Source organism: Miniopterus natalensis, chromosome 8, assembly GCF_054644295.1.
Source record: "Miniopterus natalensis isolate mMinNat1 chromosome 8, mMinNat1.hap1, whole genome shotgun sequence".
NCBI lineage: Eukaryota > Metazoa > Chordata > Mammalia > Chiroptera > Miniopteridae > Miniopterus > Miniopterus natalensis.
The window spans coordinates 68,132,241-68,150,814 of NC_142088.1; the positions used below are offsets into that span (position 1 = coordinate 68,132,241).

Consider the following 18,574-nt stretch of genomic DNA (forward strand, 5'->3'; position numbering starts at 1 on the left):
ACATTTTCTTTTAAGTACTCTGGAAGTGCTCAATGCACTTATGATAGGAATTTTATATTTTAGGATAATTACGTAAGCCATATGAAACATAAAGAGCTCAGACAACATTAGGAAAACTAATGTTTGGACTGCACAGTTCTAGACAGATATTTATACCTGTTTTTGAAAGCCTGCTTATGCTTTTGCTGCTTCCAGAACTATCACCTCTTGTCAGGACTGAAATTCCACTGAAGCTGCTGGCTTTGGTTACAGCGGGCTTGAAGTTTCGGAGAGAGCTGTCTGAATCGGTGCTGCTCCAGGGTCGTGGCTCAGAGTACTTCAGCTCATTCTCAGTGCTGCTTTGATGGCTATTTGTTGATCTCCCTGAAGCATCTTTATTAACCCTAGAATTTAGAAAGAAAACTTTGAAAAGCGAATAGAGACAAAAACAAAAAGAATAAAGAAAAGATGCTTTAATTTTTCAATACTGCGTGAAAGCATGTTTACGATACCTAAATATCTGGCGCCTCTGCTGGGTACTACTAGCATCCTCATCTTGGATTCTGTTGGCATTTTAATAAGACATTCTTATTTCTATTAGCATCAGTCAGACAGTTACCAAAACAAATGTTAAAAATTCCCTCACCTTTTGTCAATAATATAATTCTCTTGGGAACACAGGGACTAGAAAAAAGAATAGATACAAAAAGTTGAGCTTTTGTCAAATAAACAATGCCACCTGTAAACCAATGAGGACTATAAAAGTCATATGTAATAATATTTAAAAAGCATCCCCATCCCCAAATCCACATGGTTGTAAAAGTATACAAATAAATGATAATGGAATTTATTTTGGCTTGGAGACACATATGCTTACTTTTAACAGATATGCATCTTGAAGCCATTCATTTTTGTGGTACAAATTAATCCGAAATTAAAATATTATCTTCCAAACAAGTGAACCCATAATTATTATTATACATTGGAAATATACACCAGTCTGTAGATTCCACCTCATTCACTCAACAAGTATTTTGATCACTTATACTTTGGTTGTGGCTGTAGCAGTGGACAAGCAGCTATGCATCAACACAGCTTGTATTATTATTACAACAGTCTTCTAACTACTTTTCCAGACATGAGGAGTCACTAAATTATGGCCAGAACTGTTTGTTGTTGTTTTTTGCAAATAAACACAGCCATGCCCATTCATTTATGTATTGCCTACGGCTGCTTTCACACTGAAAAGGCAGAATTCAGTTGTTGCAATAAAGACTATATGGCTTGAAAAAGTCCAAAATATTTATGATCTGGCCCTTTATAAGAAAAAGTTTGCTGCCCCTGCTCTAGGTAAAAGGTCACCTACCTTAACTAGCTTTCAGGGTCAAGTCATCTGCCCCCTGCTTATTTTTCTAATCTAAACTTCCCTTATTTCCTATGTCACCTAGCTATAATCCAGGTACTCGGAATCTCTCAGTTCCTCATTGTCAAATTGTCCTTTATCTCTGGGCCTCTACAAATACTGTTCCTTCTACTCGATCATTTCAGTCTGTTAGGTCTCCTCTTGGAAGCTAACTCTCATTCCTTAGCTTTGTTCTGTGGTGCTTCTCTGTTGTGTCCTTATTTTACCTTTATGTCTCTACACAAATCACACACCATAGCATCGTTGTCTGGCTACTCATCAGAGGTACAGACTTTATTTATCTTAGAAACTAGAGAAAAATACATCTTGTTTAGGTTCTGAGTTCAGAAGGCCTGGGTTGAAATCCCACCTCTGTCATTTTCTAGCTGTATGATCTTTGGCTATTTTACTTAGTCTCCTGGAGCCTCAGTTTCCTTACCTATAAAATAAAAACAATGATAGTATCTACCATATAAAAGCTGTTTGGGGGATAAATTATTGTAACTATCCATAGGTATGTTCTACCGTGTCCAGCAAAAATTTGTTGAATGAGTATTATAAATTCTTAACTGATAGCCTAGATTTTAATGTCATTTACTATTTTTTTAATAGAGAGGAAATTTCTATCTCTGGCAGTGTTTATACAAACTACATATGTTTATATATCCTTGAACAGTAAGTAGCACTGCAGAGAACAGATGCTTAACAGGTATCAGTAAAACCAAACCGATTCTCTTCTCGAATATATGCATAAAATAATTAACCACTTAGAAGATCTCTTTCATATGATCACTTACAAAGTGGAAAACAAATATTAATCTAAAAAAATTCAATTAGCTTTATTTTAAAAAATACAAGTTATTTATCAAGAAAATTCCACTAATAAGCAGGATTTAGAGTATACATGATTTTGTAGACAGTGACCAATGTTCTACAAAAATCTCAGGCCTGGAAGAAAAAAAATATTACAAAGACTATATACTCAGTTCAGTATATTACTCCTATAGTTAATCTGCTACTGACTTTTGAAAAACTTATTTAACTGCTGCAATATAGTATTTTATATACTCTTAAATTACTAACATGAACAAAACAGATCTCAACATTTCTAAAAGGTGACTTGATATGTAATGAATGTGGTTAAAAATGTGATCAGTAGATTAAGGGAGGAGTGAGCCCCTGTAATGCAATTAGTGTATATTCTAACATGAAGAGCTAAATATAACAAGACATACATCTTGGGAAAATATACGGTCTCTAGCTCTCTGGTACTCTTCTTCTCTTTCTTCTATAGATTTGCTTCTTCTGTCATCTTTCAAACGTATTCTTATCTGAAGAAAAGAGAACAATTAATTCTTGGGGAAATAATCTGCTGGTTTAAGTCCTGCATGTATAAAAATGCTCTAATTACACTAGATTACCTGGTTATCATCTTTGTCAAAGCTAGAGTTATCTCTCTTGAGGATATATCGTTTCTGAAAGTCTTCACCTTTATCATCCTTAATATGTTCATTAAATTTCTGATCAGGTCTAGAAAACAAAAACAAGGGAACAAAAAAGATAATACCCAATATTTATAGAAAAGGTAAATATAACATTTTATGAAAAGTAACATAATAAATAAAAGACACTGGTGCCATTAATAAATATTTATGATATTTCGCTTACTTCTTATGATAATATTCTAAGAAAATAACCATCCTATGTTATGTGTGAAAGACCATATGAAATACAGTGTGGGCTCTGGAATCAGACTGCTTGGGTTCAAATATTCACCTTTACCAATTTAGTTGCTTTTAGACTTGCAGTTACTTAACTTTTTAAAATATTCCCTAGTTTCCTCATTTGTATTTGGTAATTATTATGTGTATACTTCATAGGGCCATTCTGAAGATGAATTAATAAACAGAACTTAAAACAGTAAAAACCCACTAGAAGTTTATTATTATAAATATTTCTTAGAAAATAGATTCAAATAGCTTAAGCAATTGTTGAAGGTCAAAGGGCAAGTACGTGACTGAGCCATAGTTGGAGCCCTGGTATGTAAGACCCAAAGACTATATGTCTTCTTTGCACTGCCTCTTCTAAATCTAAGAGAAAATTATGGGATAAAGAAAAAAGTATAACACAGTATCATGTTACACTCCTATAATACCAGGTTTGGTGTTATACAATTGAAAGTAATCAAATGTTTTGTGGTTGAATTGACAACTTAAAAGACTACTTCAAAATGCAACCAAGTTATTAAGAATTCTTAATTACAGCAGGGTACCTCTTTGTTTTATGTTAACTGAAACTATTTACAAAAGAATTCTTTTTTTTTTTTTTTTTAATCCTCACCAGAGGACACTTTTTTCCATTGCTTTTCAGAGAGAGTGAAAGGGAGGGAGGGAGGGCGAGAGAAACATCGACGTGTGAGAGATATATCTATTGGTTGCCTCCTGCACGTGGGGATCGAGCCTGCAACCGAGGTATGTGTCCTTGGCCGGAATCAAACCTGGGACCCTTCAGTCCATGGGCCAACGCTCTGACCAGTGAACCAAACTGGATAGGGCCAAAAGAGTTCTTGCTGGAGGTTAATGTTGTAACCTAAAGTAATGATTATAAAATCTTAATATATTTATGACTAATTGGTCTTTCCTCTATGGAAATGTTGCAAGTTCTCCTGAGGTCCAGAAGACAGACATAAGACTGTGGCCCCTGGAAAACTACAATTATGTAAAATTTCAGTTCCCTAAATTAATTCATTCAACACTGGAAAATAATTCCCCCCCGCCCCAATTTATTGATTTTAGAGAGAGAGTGCAACATAGATTTGTTGTTCTGCTTATTTATACATTCATTGTTTGATTCTTATATGTTCCCTGACCAGGGATCAAACCCACAACCTTGGCATATCAGGACAACACTCTATCCAACTGAGCTACCTGGCTAGCACTAGCACTCTTTTGGTTTAATATTATCCTCTCACAAAATTGGAATTACTCGTTTGAAATACATGACATATAAAAATATATTTAGAGATTATAAAGGAAGTCCAATTGAACCCCCAGGTAGTTTTTTTTTTACATATAGTTACAAAATATATTATACAGTCACATAATATATTATGAATTCCATTAAGGAAATTTCTAAACCAAATAAATCTGAATAATGACATTTTCACCAAACTGACCAGATATTTCATTGTACACGGTACTCAAGTAACACTTCTAAATATTTGTTTTAACCTAGTGAATTTTTGATAAAGTACTGTAACTACCTCCTGTCAAATCATGCAAAAAAGAGTTAAAATGAGAATTATCTAAGTAAGCTGAAGAAATCTCTATTTTAAAATGTACTAGATAAGTGAAACAGAGAGCAGATCTCCACATAAAACTATATACAGTACAGAGAAAAACAGAGCAAAAACACTTTCATGACCAAACTGATGAGAAAAAGACTGCTTTCTTTAGTAGTTTAAAAGATTATCTATGCAGTTCTGACAATGGCAGCAAGTCGCTATTTCTGTCACATGATTACCCTGTTTACTTACATCAACTATTTTTGTAGCTATTTAAAGTCACATTTTCTTACTCAAGGAGTTTGTATTTGGGCGAGAGACTGTTATTCCAAAGTGAACTATAAGGTATAACCAAGGGCCTGGCAACTTTTCTAAGAGCAGCTGGATTCCCACACCAAATAGCGCTAGCAGGCATTTCAGCTAACCTTAAGACTGTCTTACCTCTTTCTTTTATAGATGCCTGAATTTATTGCCCTGCAATCGCCAACTTCCCGCTCCATTCACATACCCCAGTGGACACCGGGTTGTTGACATCCACAACACCACTGGTTCAAGGCTGGAGCGGGTAATCTGCCTATGAGGAAAAGGTAAGTTTGTTTTTATTCAATGTGTAGCAGATCTCTAAGGTTTTCTGATTTACAACCTTCTTCATATTGCAGAAGATACAAGAATACAGTGTAACTTCAGTGATTCGAAATGTCTAGTTATAATTATGCTATTGATCCATTCTTCTTTTAGCACTTCATAAACACCTGTGTTTAGCTAAACTTTTGACAACCTTGATGAAGAGAACCCTAAAGCTTTCTGACATCATCCATAGCATTCAAATAACTGAGGTTACACTGTATTGAAAACCTTAGAGAGTCACCAGTCGAAATGTTAGTCAAAATGCCTGCTAATGTGCATGTGCTTGGGTATCCAGCATCTCTGAGTAATGTTGTAAGGTACTGGTTAGATTAATTAGAGTTCTGTTCACCTTCAGTTCAACTCATATGTTATGGTTACTATCCTACTTTAGCCATGATGTAACTAATTAGGAAGAGACTAATCGATGGGGATATTTTAAAAAGACTAAGGGATGGGCAGAGGAAAATTAAATCAGATTCATGTTTGCAGGTAAAATTTAATTCCTAAAGAAAGACAGGATCCTTTTCAAAGACATTTATCTTCATTAATTTAATCTTTGTAGGAACAATCATTTAAAAATACTAGGTTCCATCAATATACATCCTATTTAAAATAGAAAAAAAACAACTTAGTTGCAGCAAACAAAATGGCAGCTATAAAGGTAAAGGTCATTATAACAGAAAGGACATCAGTGAATTAAATATAACCATGCAAACTGAATGGTTCATAGATTAAGAACCTGAGCGAAGTCTAGCTTCAAGAAGCAAAAAATAATGAATTGAAAAGCATTATTTATGGATTCCAAAGTTGACTGCTGCTCAATACCACAGATTCGTTGCTGTCACACACAAATTGATATAGAAAAGTCTACTGATAGGCAGACCACCACCAAAGTATAAATTTTAGCTGAACTCAACTAGTTGTTTTAGGATCAGCTTTAAAAATAGGCAGAAGAGGTGTTGTGTACATGCTATAATTTTAGGTACCTATTCATTGGGCCTTTTGCTCCCAAATGCTAGCACTGATGATCTACTTCACCAATAGTACAGAGCTATCACTTTTAAAAGGAAATGACTTCTCCTAACTCCTTAAAAATTGTCCTCAGTAAATTACACATAGCCCAGAAGGTGGACACAACATTATGGTTAATAGTGTATTAACCAATAGGCTCATCTGGAAATTTGTAGCAAAAAATGAGCAAAAGCAGAGGTGGAAAGGACAGTGAACAGACAGAAGATCAAAGGTGATGGTGTCAAAATCTGCTACCCCCCGACCCATAATTTGCCTGAGGTTGGTCATAGCTATCTAAATTACATTAATTTAAAAATCATAAGAGAATGGTATCAAACATCACTGATACTATGACCTCTAAGGGCATTTTTGCTTTTGTATTTTTGAACCAGTCCTCATTCATCCACCTCATTTTAGTTTACACTGGTGCATTTTTTCCCCTAATCCTCACCCAAGGATATTTTTTCCATTGCTTTTCAGAGAGTGAAAGGGGGAGGGAGGAAGGGAGGGAGGGGGAAAAGAGAGAAAGAGAGAGAGAAACATCAATGTGAGAGAGACACATTGATAGGTGGCGTCTCCCACTAGTTGGATCCCTGACTGGAGCCAGGGACCAAGCGTGCAACCGAGGTTCGTGCCCTTGGCTACAACAGAACCCGGGACCCTTTCGTCAGCAGGCCGATGCTCTAACCACTGAGCCAAACCAGCTAGGGATGGTGCATTTTGAACCTAGTGAGCTAAAAGTATGTTTGATCCAATCACGTAAGGTTATTATGGAGCTCAATTAGGTTGCTAAAATGTTACAGACTTCAGATAAAAGGTGCTGTAAGAAGAGAAAGCACTGTTACACACACATACAACATGTACCTACATTTCTTAACACTTACATTCTTGTATTGCTAGTTTTGTTTACTATGACAGACTTCCCACTCTGATCAACATTGTGGTCTAATCCAAAGTAAGCGGCTACTCTGTGTAACAGCATCCTATGGTAAGACGTCATGGGGGGGAATTTCTTACGTGGAGACCTAGAAGTAGGAAAAAAAACTAATTTAGCAAATCAAGGAGAAATGTGATGACAATTTCTTTTCGTGTTAAATGTCAGGACTTACTCATTATTACCAATGAAATCTAAAATTTCTTGTTCCAATTTCAACAGCATCATTCTGTCCCTGAAACAAAATATGAAGACTTTTATAGGTAAAACTTAACACTGAAACAATCATAAATGTTGAATTTATACTGTTAAATATTTGTCTTAAAACTGTACATCGAGGACTATCACAAGCTTGACGCTAGAATATTTACATGCTTTCTAAAAAAAGTAATGTTTTTAAAAAATAAAAGGACTTAGTTTAAATTTTTATTATGGAAAATGTCACACATACACAAACATAGAGGGAACAGTGTAATGAACCTCAATATAGCCATCATCCAACTTCAATAACTATTAACATGTTGTCGTTCTTAAAATAGATTTTGATCTACTAAGTATCACTGTATTGGAGTCTGTTCTGTAAATATATATGGATAATAAGAGTATATTAGTTTTCACTTCCTTACTCATTAAAGCTGAGAGGTGGAAGCAGGAAAATAAACATCTTTAGACTCATGACTTTGGCATGCAGAACTCCATAGAAACAGTACTCTAAAGAGCATGCAATGCCAGTAACAACAGGAATACTCCTATGGGAATCCAAAGCTAGTATATGGATGGAACTATAGCAGAGAAGTATGCACTACATTACTAACTTTAACTCAGAAGGATAGGGCTTTTTAAGTCATTCTGTAAATTGCTATTATGTATTTTTAAGACTTGGGAATTTTCCCCATAAAAATAAAAATGAATCAAAAGCCTCAAACAGGTAAAATAAATGACTCTAGGGAATACCTGCATGGTACTCCTTTATCACTAGGGACCTATTTAGTGCACTTAGGCTGTAACAAATTAATGGCACCCCTCCCCTAAGGACTTCCTTGCTGACACACCAGGAACTTGGCTCAAGAGAGTACTCTTGTGCTCATTACAAATTTCATGTACATGTGGGAGCAAAACAAACAAAAAGAATAACTCATAGAACCTTAAAGCTGGAAGTAGCTTTACAGATCATTCAATTGTGTTCCTGCAATTTTACAGATCAATAAAACTAGGCCGAGAGGTTACTGTTCTCCTCCCAAATTCTAGTAGAGGAGAGGATGCTCCCTGCTTAAGTTGCCTGAAAGTCCAGATACCAGCCCGAGTCTGATCCTCCCTCTGATTATAAAGGAAGTCTCATAAAACTGAGTACGATCTGACCGTGCATTTTAAAGTACTAGTTGGAAAATCAAGAGAAAAACATGCCAGCGTGGTGATTTCAAATCTAAAGCTGAATACAGGATTACATTTTAACACAAATTCTAGCAACATTCAATTCTGCCCCGAAATCTGGTTTTCATTTAGTATTCCCCACTCCAGTAAGTGGCAACACCTCTCACCCAGCATATTGTACTTGAAGTATTTTTGGCCTGTTATAGTCCTTTTTTCTAATACTCCTATGCAGTTAATTACTACTGCAAATTTTATCTACCTTCTACCTATTTTTCTTCTGTTTCCACTGCCAGTACCCTGGATCCAAGCAATCAGGATCAGTGGCTTAACTATAATACAAGAGTAGTTTATTGTCTCTCCGTATCTTCCCTTGTCCCCTTCCAAATCTATTCTACCTAAAGCATCTGTAATCATCTTATAAAAATACACGTGAACATAACGCCATCGCCTTGGTTAAATACTCCCACAGGGTCCCCACTGCTTGGGTGAGAACTGAGCATCTGTTATGTGGCCCACCAGGCAGGCATAGTCTGGTCTTTGTCACTTTCTTAGCCTCATCACCTGCCTCTTCCTCACAAAACTCATCACCTTGGTTTATCCCTGCACTGTCAAGCTCCTTCCTTTCTTAGCTTCCTTGAACATGCTGTTTCCTTTGCTTAAAACTTCTTATATTCTTCCTTAGACTCTGGTTCTTTCATACTTTTCTTTAATAGCATTTATCACAATGATCATTATATAATAGTTATATGGACTATATAGGGGAGGTTCAACAAACGTATTTGCATGGAATTAATGAAATTCATCCAAAATGTCTTCTAATATTTTTTCCTTAAATTTTTTGGGGAAGGAAGGGGGATTTTTACCTCATAGGGTTTCCCCCCCAAAATGACTTACTTAGCTATAAGACCCTCTTTTTCATCTAACTTTTAGGGGTCAATTTGTCTTGAGGTGATATAATTTTCAGTGACTTTCCTGATATATATTATACATTTATTGTGGGGAGGAAAAAAAAAAAAAGGAATCTGAGGCAGGCAACTTATTCAGCATTCACAAAACAGTGCATTAAATTGGTTTCCTATGTCTGACCTAAACAGCAGGCATAAAATATGTGATACGTTCTTCAGTGAATGTATTGCCATTGAAAAAAATTCCTGTTGTGTCAATGAAAACCCCCGAAATCTATCACTTTTACTAGCCATTGATATACATGCAGCACCCCCCCCATCTATGAGTCGCAGAGGATTTTCTATTATTATTTGGACCACTTACTATTTAAATTAAGTTCCCCTTCAGTTTACTAAACTGCCAACAGACCTCATCTTCTTGCTTTCCTCCAGCACCTCAAGCTATACTAATTTATAACAGAACTTGATCTATTCCATTCAGGCTTGCCCCTTATTTACTTAGTCTGTTAATGAGACTAGCTGTCAGCGCAGCCAGAAACCTAGGAGCTACTCTGTTCTACTCTACAGTCCCAATACCCTTCTATATCGAAATGATCACCAAGTTCTGCCATGGCGCTTCCTGAAAATCTTCCAAATGTGTCATTTCTCCTCTAGTTTTTTCTATGGTGTCGTCTCAGTACTCCTTGCTTATGATCTTGGTCCCTCACTGCTAAAACAACTTTTCTAAAATACAAATCTGATTATGGCATTCAAATCCTCTTAATTACTCCTCAACATGCCATATTCAGTACTTCTCAAATAGAGCACTACTGGCATTTCAAGTAAGACTACTTTTCATTGCTCACTGCTGTCTTAAAGGTTGTTTTAGCAACTCTGACTTCCCAGTAGCATCCCATAGTTACTAGGACTCCAGGTGTATCCATGCTGTTGCAAAGGATAAAATTTTCTGGAATTTAATGAACTGAACTACTAAGCAAAACAGAGACAGACTCACAGATAAAGAGCAGGTAGACAGCTCTGATAGGGGCTGGGGTATTGGTGGAGTGTTTGAGCAAAAAAGGAAAAAAAAGAGAACTCATAGACATAGATAACAGTGTGGTGACTGTGTGTGGGGGGGTGGAGGTGGAAGAGGGCATAGAGGGGATAAATGAAAATGGGGGGGAAAATGCCTGTTTAATGGACTAATGACTTCATCTTTCTTTTGAAAGGAATAAGTTTAAACTTAAAACAAAAAAGTCAGGCAAAGTTGACTATCTTCTTCCTCACTCATACCTATACTCTCCTTCAATCAATATTACAGGGAGATCACTTTTCATTTTGGAAATTCTGCTTTGGAGGTTTATCTTAAATGTAAACTAGCAAATCAAGATGGTACTGAATACAATAAATCCTGGATTAAAATAAAGGTTTATCTTGAGGTATGACTAAGTCTAAGTGAAGACTAAACAGCTGTTCATGTTTTCTTTCATGTGCACATACCCAACAAAACTGTTTTCGTTTTATTGCAATGCATGTAAAATACCACTCTGGGAAGCTAGCATTTAGAGGATGGATTCCTAATCTGGGAGTCTTGTACCTCATGAAAGCACTGGTAAAATATTTTGTGGACGAGCCTTTCTGTGGGGAAATACCTCAAAGGGGTCAATGACCTGCCAAAAAAGTTAAAATCTACTTATCTACTACCATAGTAAAACAAAGGACGTCACAATTAGTTAAAGTAGTGTCTCAAATAAGCACTTTAAAAATCTTTGGGTTGAAGGTTTATAAACTAAGAAAGAACAAATATTCTGAGTTTAACCAAGTTTAAAAAGTCATGAATGAATACACTAAGTTCTTATTCCTTTCAGTTCATTATTGTGAAAATATTTTTCTCTCTCTCTTTTTTTTCATGATTAACATTACCTCTGTAATTGAGTAAAAATTTCTTGGTAATTCTGTGTTTCCCAAAATTCCTATAGAGCATAAATTATTTTTATATCATGGTGACATACATAATGCAAAAAGATATTTACACAGGTACATACAGTAGGCCAACATCACAGCCCTAAGAATCTACAATGTTTCTGGTGTACTTCAGATACTGCAATCTTATTCTAATATTCTAACTCCATAATGGAAAGCTTATATAGCAAATTATAGAACTCCAGAAACAATGTAAACCTATGTAAACCTTATAAATTTAATTTTTACCTGGGATTGTTTTTTAATGTATTTACTAAAAATTCATGTAGATCTATGCCAGTTGAATCAGTGTATTCTTGACTGGAATCTAAAAAAAACAACACAAAAACGTAGTATAAAGTTGTTTGAAAATAAATCCCTTTTTCTTTCACACGATATGTATCTTAAATAAAATGAGATGGCTCACATTGAAAAACATCAACAAAGTAGGAAAAGGAAATTTATGATGAACTCAGATGGCCACAATTTTTCTATTCCCATATAATGAACAGACATGGGTTTATATAACTGCATGTACACGAAACATTCTTATAAAAAAATTTATCTTTTGCCCAGCTGGAATGGCTCAGTTAGTTGGGCATTGTCCCATGCACCGAAAGGTGGTTTGATTACCAGTCAGGGAGCATATGGAAAGCAACGGCTCGATGTTTCTCTTTCCCTCTCTCTCTCTCCCGTACTTTCTCTAAGCATGTCTTCAGATGAGGGTTTAAAAAAAAACCTTATCTCTCAAACGTGACAGTTTAATTTGCTCTGAATCCTTTAAAGATCCTTTTATATACTTACCATAATCCTCATTTTCTAAAATGCTTAAGTGCCCGGCCGGGCGTGGCTCAGCGGTTGAGCGTCGACCTGGGATCCAGGCGATCGGGGTTCGATTCCCGGTCAGGGCACATGCCCGGGTTGCGGGCTTGATCCCTGGTCGGGGGCGTGCAGGAGGCGGCCGATCGATGACTCTCTCATCATTGATGTTTCTATCTCTCTCTCTCTCCCTCTCCTTTCCTCTCTCTGAAATCAATAAAGATATATTAAAAAAAAGAATAAAAAAAATGCTTAAGTAAAAAATTAGAACGATTTATACAATTAACTATATTGGTAGCAAATTAAGACAGCTTAGTTCAGTTGTAAACATAGGTGGAAAAAAATTATTTAGAGGTACACAGAAATTTTAGTTCTGAAAGAACATTAATTTAATTAGGTTTGATCAGGTCTATCACTAACGGTTTGCTTTCAATACATGTCTCCAAAAATTCATGTTTATTTCTTCCCCTTATGCTGTTTATAATACTGATCAGCATAATTGAGTTTTGCTTCCCATATGCACCCTGACTGGAAATTGAACCCAAAACCCAGTATGTGCCCTGACTGGGAACTGAACCTGCCACCTTTTGGTGAACCAGATGACACTCCAAACAACTGAGCTACCTGGCCAGGGCATTAGTTCTTTGTATTATAAGGAATTAAATAATCATATTTTTAGTGAAATCAGTATATTCACATTATAGTAATTCCATTATTTCAATATGAGACAGACCAATAAAAGATAAAGACAGTTACCTTCCTCAGTGACTCCGGAATGTGCTTCAGTTTCTTTTAGCTACAGTGTCTTACTGATTAATGTTCAGAACTGTGTTATTCCATTTTGCCCGGATGAGCAAATACTATATTATCCCTCAGTCTGTTCTGTATCATTTATAATAAGGATATCCTACATATACGATTATTTGAGGGGTAAAGGATAGAATTACCAACAGTGACACTAAGCTTTTGTTTAAAAAGCAAAAATAAATTGCAAACCTCTTGATAACATTTTTCTGGGTAACTTATCACTGGCTTTTTCTTTTTCTGCTTCATCTTTTGAGGGCTTCTCCTCTTTTTCAAATGATTGTGTTAACTGGATCTGAATTTTTTCCTGTTGGAAGGTAAAAATCAGTTTAAATAAAAATATAAAGCAATTCAGTTAATACCACACATTTGTAGTAACACAAAAGTGTATGGAGGAAAAAAGAGAAAAAGATTATTTTATCAAGTTAGATTTTTCAAAGTAGAATACAATTTAAAAATATTTTTAGCATTTTTATCAAAGTCTAGATAGCATGTGTTAAAATGTTGAATATATCAGTTGAAACATATCCTGACAATTATTTTAGAGAAAATAAATGTTTTCTATAATAGTTTAAATGTATCTACTTGCAAAAGCCCTGGAGAATCATAACCAAGGTCTTCTTAACCTATTTTTGCAATGGAGATGCCAAGCAAAGGGGTTAATAATTATCATCAATCATTACAACAGGAACACATTAAGTGTGAAGTCAACACTTGGTAAAAAGTACTTTTTTTGAGTAGTCACTATAATCTCATATTCCTTCACTCTCTTGACATATAAAAAAACTAAGTACAAAATATCCAAAACCAAATTTACATGACTTTCATTATTTCCTACTTGAGATTTATATATCACTGTTCTTCCTCAATCACCACAAAGTTTAGAAAGATTTTAGAAAAGATTGCTTTCCTTCCTGATATGTAGTAATTCACTGTAAAGTAACCATACTGTATAAGACTGAAAATGAGAACTAATTCTACATTTCATTTTTAAAACAATGTCATTACATGCAATTTCAGAACCCAAAGGAATTACTGAAAATTAACTCATATGGCCTAAAAAGGTAAACGTCACATAGCTCTGTTTATTCAAAGGCATAAAGAAAGGTAAAAGTAATAAAGAAAAGTAGAATAACTTCCAGACCATTTCTACTAAAGATAAAGGTGTAGCTTCGTTGTAGACTAAGTTATACTGTGGTTCCGCAGTGATGAAAAACATCAATCAATTACTTCTCTTCTCTGGGAGATGGTTGGTGGTGGTAGTAAATGCAGTAAGTCAATATGAAAGGGAATATAAATTTCAGGGTTCTTAAACTTGCAGCCACCAGGATTTCTATTAAACATCCTCTCCCCCCACACCATATAAATTCATTTGAAATAGTAATTGGTAGAAAAATTTCATATCAAATACAGTATTTTTCCTATAGGGTTGCTGACTGCTACTTTAATCTCTTCAATTCTGCTTCCCCTTCCACCTCAGTTCAGATTTGTGCTCAGAATATAGGGAAAAGCTATACACTGGCAATTTTCACTAAAACAATGAACACTTAACTTGCTTTATGCCCTCTTTTGTCTTGCTTGCCAAACTGCATACATTCATCAACTAGAAAATCATTTCTTTCATTATGACTAATTTTCCTTTATTTTAATTAAATTTATCAGGGTAACATTGATTAAGAAAATGATCTAAATTTCAGGTGTGCAGCTTTGTATCTGTATTCTCTACTGCGCTCACCACAGGAAATCTAGTCTCCTCCGGCCAGTCCCCGTCTATCTGTTCCTCTTCACCCTTTGTCCTGGCTCTCCCCTGGAGCCGTCACTGTTTACTGCAGAGAGTTTCTGTTTGTTGCTTTTTTGTGAAATGATATGGTTCTTGTCCTTTCCCATTTGACTTATCTCATTTACATAATACTCTCAAGATCGATCCATGTTGTCTTATGACTCATTTTCTAATCTACTTTCCTTATTTTTAAAATAATTTTAAGGTAGATATTTACAAACAAATCCCAGAAGTACGTTTTGGAAGTATAATACTGGAAGTTTTACTGACTTACAGCTTCTACTCCTGTTGCTCAAGGATAATCTATGAAATCCAGGTTGGAAGAAAAGATTTTACATTTAGACCATCACAAAAGGCACTTCCAATGACTATCAGGTTTCATTTCTACATTTTCCTCTTACAGTTGTACATTATAATTACAGATATTAAACTATTTTATCAAGATGAACTGTATGTAAAAATCTAGTAGGCTTAATGTATTGAGGTCTGTCTTGAGTTGATACTGAGAACTTGTTTTCATTAGCAAATAAACAAGGCATATTTTAAATGCTGAGGTCCGTATTCACAAATTCTTCCAATTATAAACAAGCAACATCTCCACAGAGATGTTTTACCCTTCTTCACTCCGCCATTGACATTTGTTACTGAGGTCACTTCCCTCTCATAAGTGCTCATCAGACACAAGTAACATCTCTTTTATTGCCTCTCAACCTTTTGAATAATGGGTTTTATTCTGGATTAATTCCTCAAAAATCTAAAGCAAGCATGATTAGTTGGAAAGTGTCTCTACATCAAGGATTAGATACTAGTATGTTTCATGAGAAATAATTTATTTTCCTATTCCTATTCAGGTGCAATTTACTTAACTCAAGACTTTGAAAAGGAGTATCTTTTGTTCAGTAAGGGTAAAAGTGGTTATTATCCCAAAAGAAAAAAGTGACTGTATTCAAGAGAAATTGAGAACGAATGTAATAAATGGAATAACAGCTCTTTGATCTATAAATGCAAAAATGATATGAGATCAATAGTATATACATTAATTTACAACATATACTCCTGATATTATTTTTTTCTCATATAAATTTTCATTAGCTAAATTTATGTAGCACTGTAAGAATGTCACCCCAATATTTTTCAGATAGGTAAAATGTACTAGAAAAAAAAAAAATCACATTACAATTTTTCTCAAAAAGAATGCATTTTTCAGTATTAACAGTCTTATGAATGCCTGACCCTTCTCATTTTCTCAATCTCCTTGGACTAATTATTCCATGGGGCTAAGGCGGTGTAACATTTTGGACAACAGAAGAAATAAATAAATAAAAAACCCCCACATTATATTGTCCTCCGCTCCACCCTGAACAGGCATATTCTTTACTCTGATTTGTACAAAAGAACTTTTTAAAATTGTTATTTCCAAAACAATTTTATTGAATTTCTTTCAGAGTGTATCATTACTCTTCAGCTCATCAACAAACATGAAAAAAACAAAGGTTAACATTTGAAAATGTTCTCAGGCAATAGTTCTTAGTAAAATATTTTGACTGTATTTCTACTTTGTCTTAGAAAATTGTTATTTTATTGTTAAAAAATATCTACTTTATAGAATATATATAGCTCTCTTCTGTTTAGGTAAATTATAAATAATTTTGAACCCTATGTTTCTGACACTTGAACACAGTTCAAAAGAAATTGATTTTTAGGTATTTTTAACTGACAAATAATCTATTTTAAAAACGTTCCTCTTCGTGCATTTTGGAAACAAAGGTGTGTAGAGAACATATTCTAAATATGTAACAACTATCTTCTATATTTACAGTAGGCTTTTAAGAGCATCATCTTCTAAATCAAGGTTAAGCATAAGTCTTTGCTTGAATCAATAAATATACAATTGCCATTTATTTTAAAAAATATACAACTTCTCTCATGGCCTTTTTTTTCTTTAGTCATACTTCTTAAATAACCAAAAAGTTGCCTCAATTCTTTGGAAACTAATTGTTGGGATATAGGGGGGTTTTATGTTGTTTAAACTCATAAAAAGTAGAACAAGCCACTAACAGCCAAAGTTATCATCACAAACACTGGTAAAATGTCCAAACATATTTAGTATAAAATGCCCAAATATAACATACAACAAAGATCAACCCACACTGAGATTAACAGAAAAGTAGTCATAGCATTAAAAATACAAAAGGCAAAACAAACTGCTTGAACCTCAGTAATTCTATATTTTATAAGCATAGACAGAAAAGGAATTAGAGGTTTTAGACAACTATTAGAGCCAAGCTAATATGAGAATTGGCTTCACCATACATTTAGGTTTAAGTAAAATAATTTATCAAGCAGAAGTCTTGGGTACTCTCCTCTTCACACACAAGTTGGTATTTGACAAACTTATAAAGGCCAAAATCAAAAGTGCAAATTTCATCACAATTACATTGAATGAAAATACAATTTTATTACTTTTCCAAAATAACTTTTAACTCCCTTAAAGCCATATTCCCAGTTAATTATATTATCTCTAAGTTTTTCCAGAGAGAAATCATTATACTAAACCTTAGACTGATGTGACAAGATTTTCCCACTTTTCATGTGTATCTTGGGTGCAAGTATTATAAAATCAGTTCTCTTAGTAAAAACATATATAACACACACACGCACATTTTTAAAAAAAAAAAACTGATTTCAGAGTGCACATACAACTTTTACTTAACCTTATGAAAAAAATATTCTCCAGGAGGCAGGTTATTCCACCATGTCTGTAAATAATAATTTTTTTTTTTTTTACCTGGTTCTCCTGTGATATCTCTGCTGTAGGGGGTGGTGGAGATTCTTCACATACTGCAAGGCTCCGTACTAGCTTTAACTTTGAGCTTGACTAAAGAAAAGTATTTAAAATTAACACTACATTTCACAAATCTAGGGTGTATATCCAAAAGCCCCCTAGAGTTTCTTAAGTCTTTGTAGTTTCTGCCACATACAGGCGTAGGTGAAATGTGAAAGTTAAATATATCAATTACCCCTAAAACTCTTTGTTAAGAGGGAAAACAAACAAGTGCAGTTTTGAAAATTACAGCGATAGCAAGAATGGGAATAATTCCAATTTCAAAACCCAAAGAATGGTGAGAAAGCCATTTTCTCTGTAAAGAACCATTAAAGATACAAAAGCAATGCACAAAAGCAACTAGGCAAGGCAAAACCCCAAATAAAACAAAATAAGCTTTCTGCCCCAAACAAAATATGACAAAACTAAACTGATGCAGCGCTATATGAAAACAAGGATTCATCAAGCATGAAGGACGGCCCTTGGCATGCCAGCACAAAATATTTACTATACCTTGGACCTTTTTCCTGTCTGTCCAAAGGACTGCAATGGCCGCTGAATACACAAGAAAGATTTGTATTAAATTTCATACTGAAACGGAAAGTTTTCTTAATTCATAATTCTAAACCACAGAGAAACTAACTGCACAAAGAATAGAAAACAAGGAAATCAAAGCTAGTTTTAAATAAAAAAGTACTGATTTCTCCCAAAAGCACACCTGTAGAAGATTCTCTAAAATCCTTCAGTGGATTGGCATTTTCTGTAAGTGAGCAAATTACCACAATTTCTGTGCTAATTGAGCTAAATGAACTTATAAGGTAACTTCTTAGGTAGCAGCAAAATACAATATACTTCTTCAGTATTTTATAACATATTACGCTTTAGGCAAAGTTA

The 18,574-nt window shown here is 34.6% G+C and overlaps 1 protein-coding gene across 5 annotated transcripts in view; it reads right to left on the bottom strand.

Annotated features, from left to right (window-relative positions):
- R3HDM1 (R3H domain containing 1) overlaps nt 1-18,574 on the bottom strand; it is a 108,934-nt gene that overhangs the window by 76,252 nt on the left and 14,108 nt on the right. For 3 of the 5 annotated variants that reach the window (XM_087819879.1, XM_087819878.1, XM_087819877.1), the window contains exons 3-11: nt 13,269-13,383; nt 11,703-11,781; nt 7,412-7,471; nt 7,187-7,327; nt 2,803-2,911; nt 2,617-2,712; nt 626-663; nt 492-542; nt 157-383 (exon numbers count right to left, since the gene is read on the bottom strand). In XM_087819879.1, coding sequence (XP_087676005.1) covers nt 157-383; nt 492-542; nt 626-663; nt 2,617-2,712; nt 2,803-2,911; nt 7,187-7,327; nt 7,412-7,471; nt 11,703-11,781; nt 13,269-13,383 — 916 coding nt within the window. The other 2 variants (XM_087819881.1, XM_087819880.1) reach the window with 2 other exon arrangements.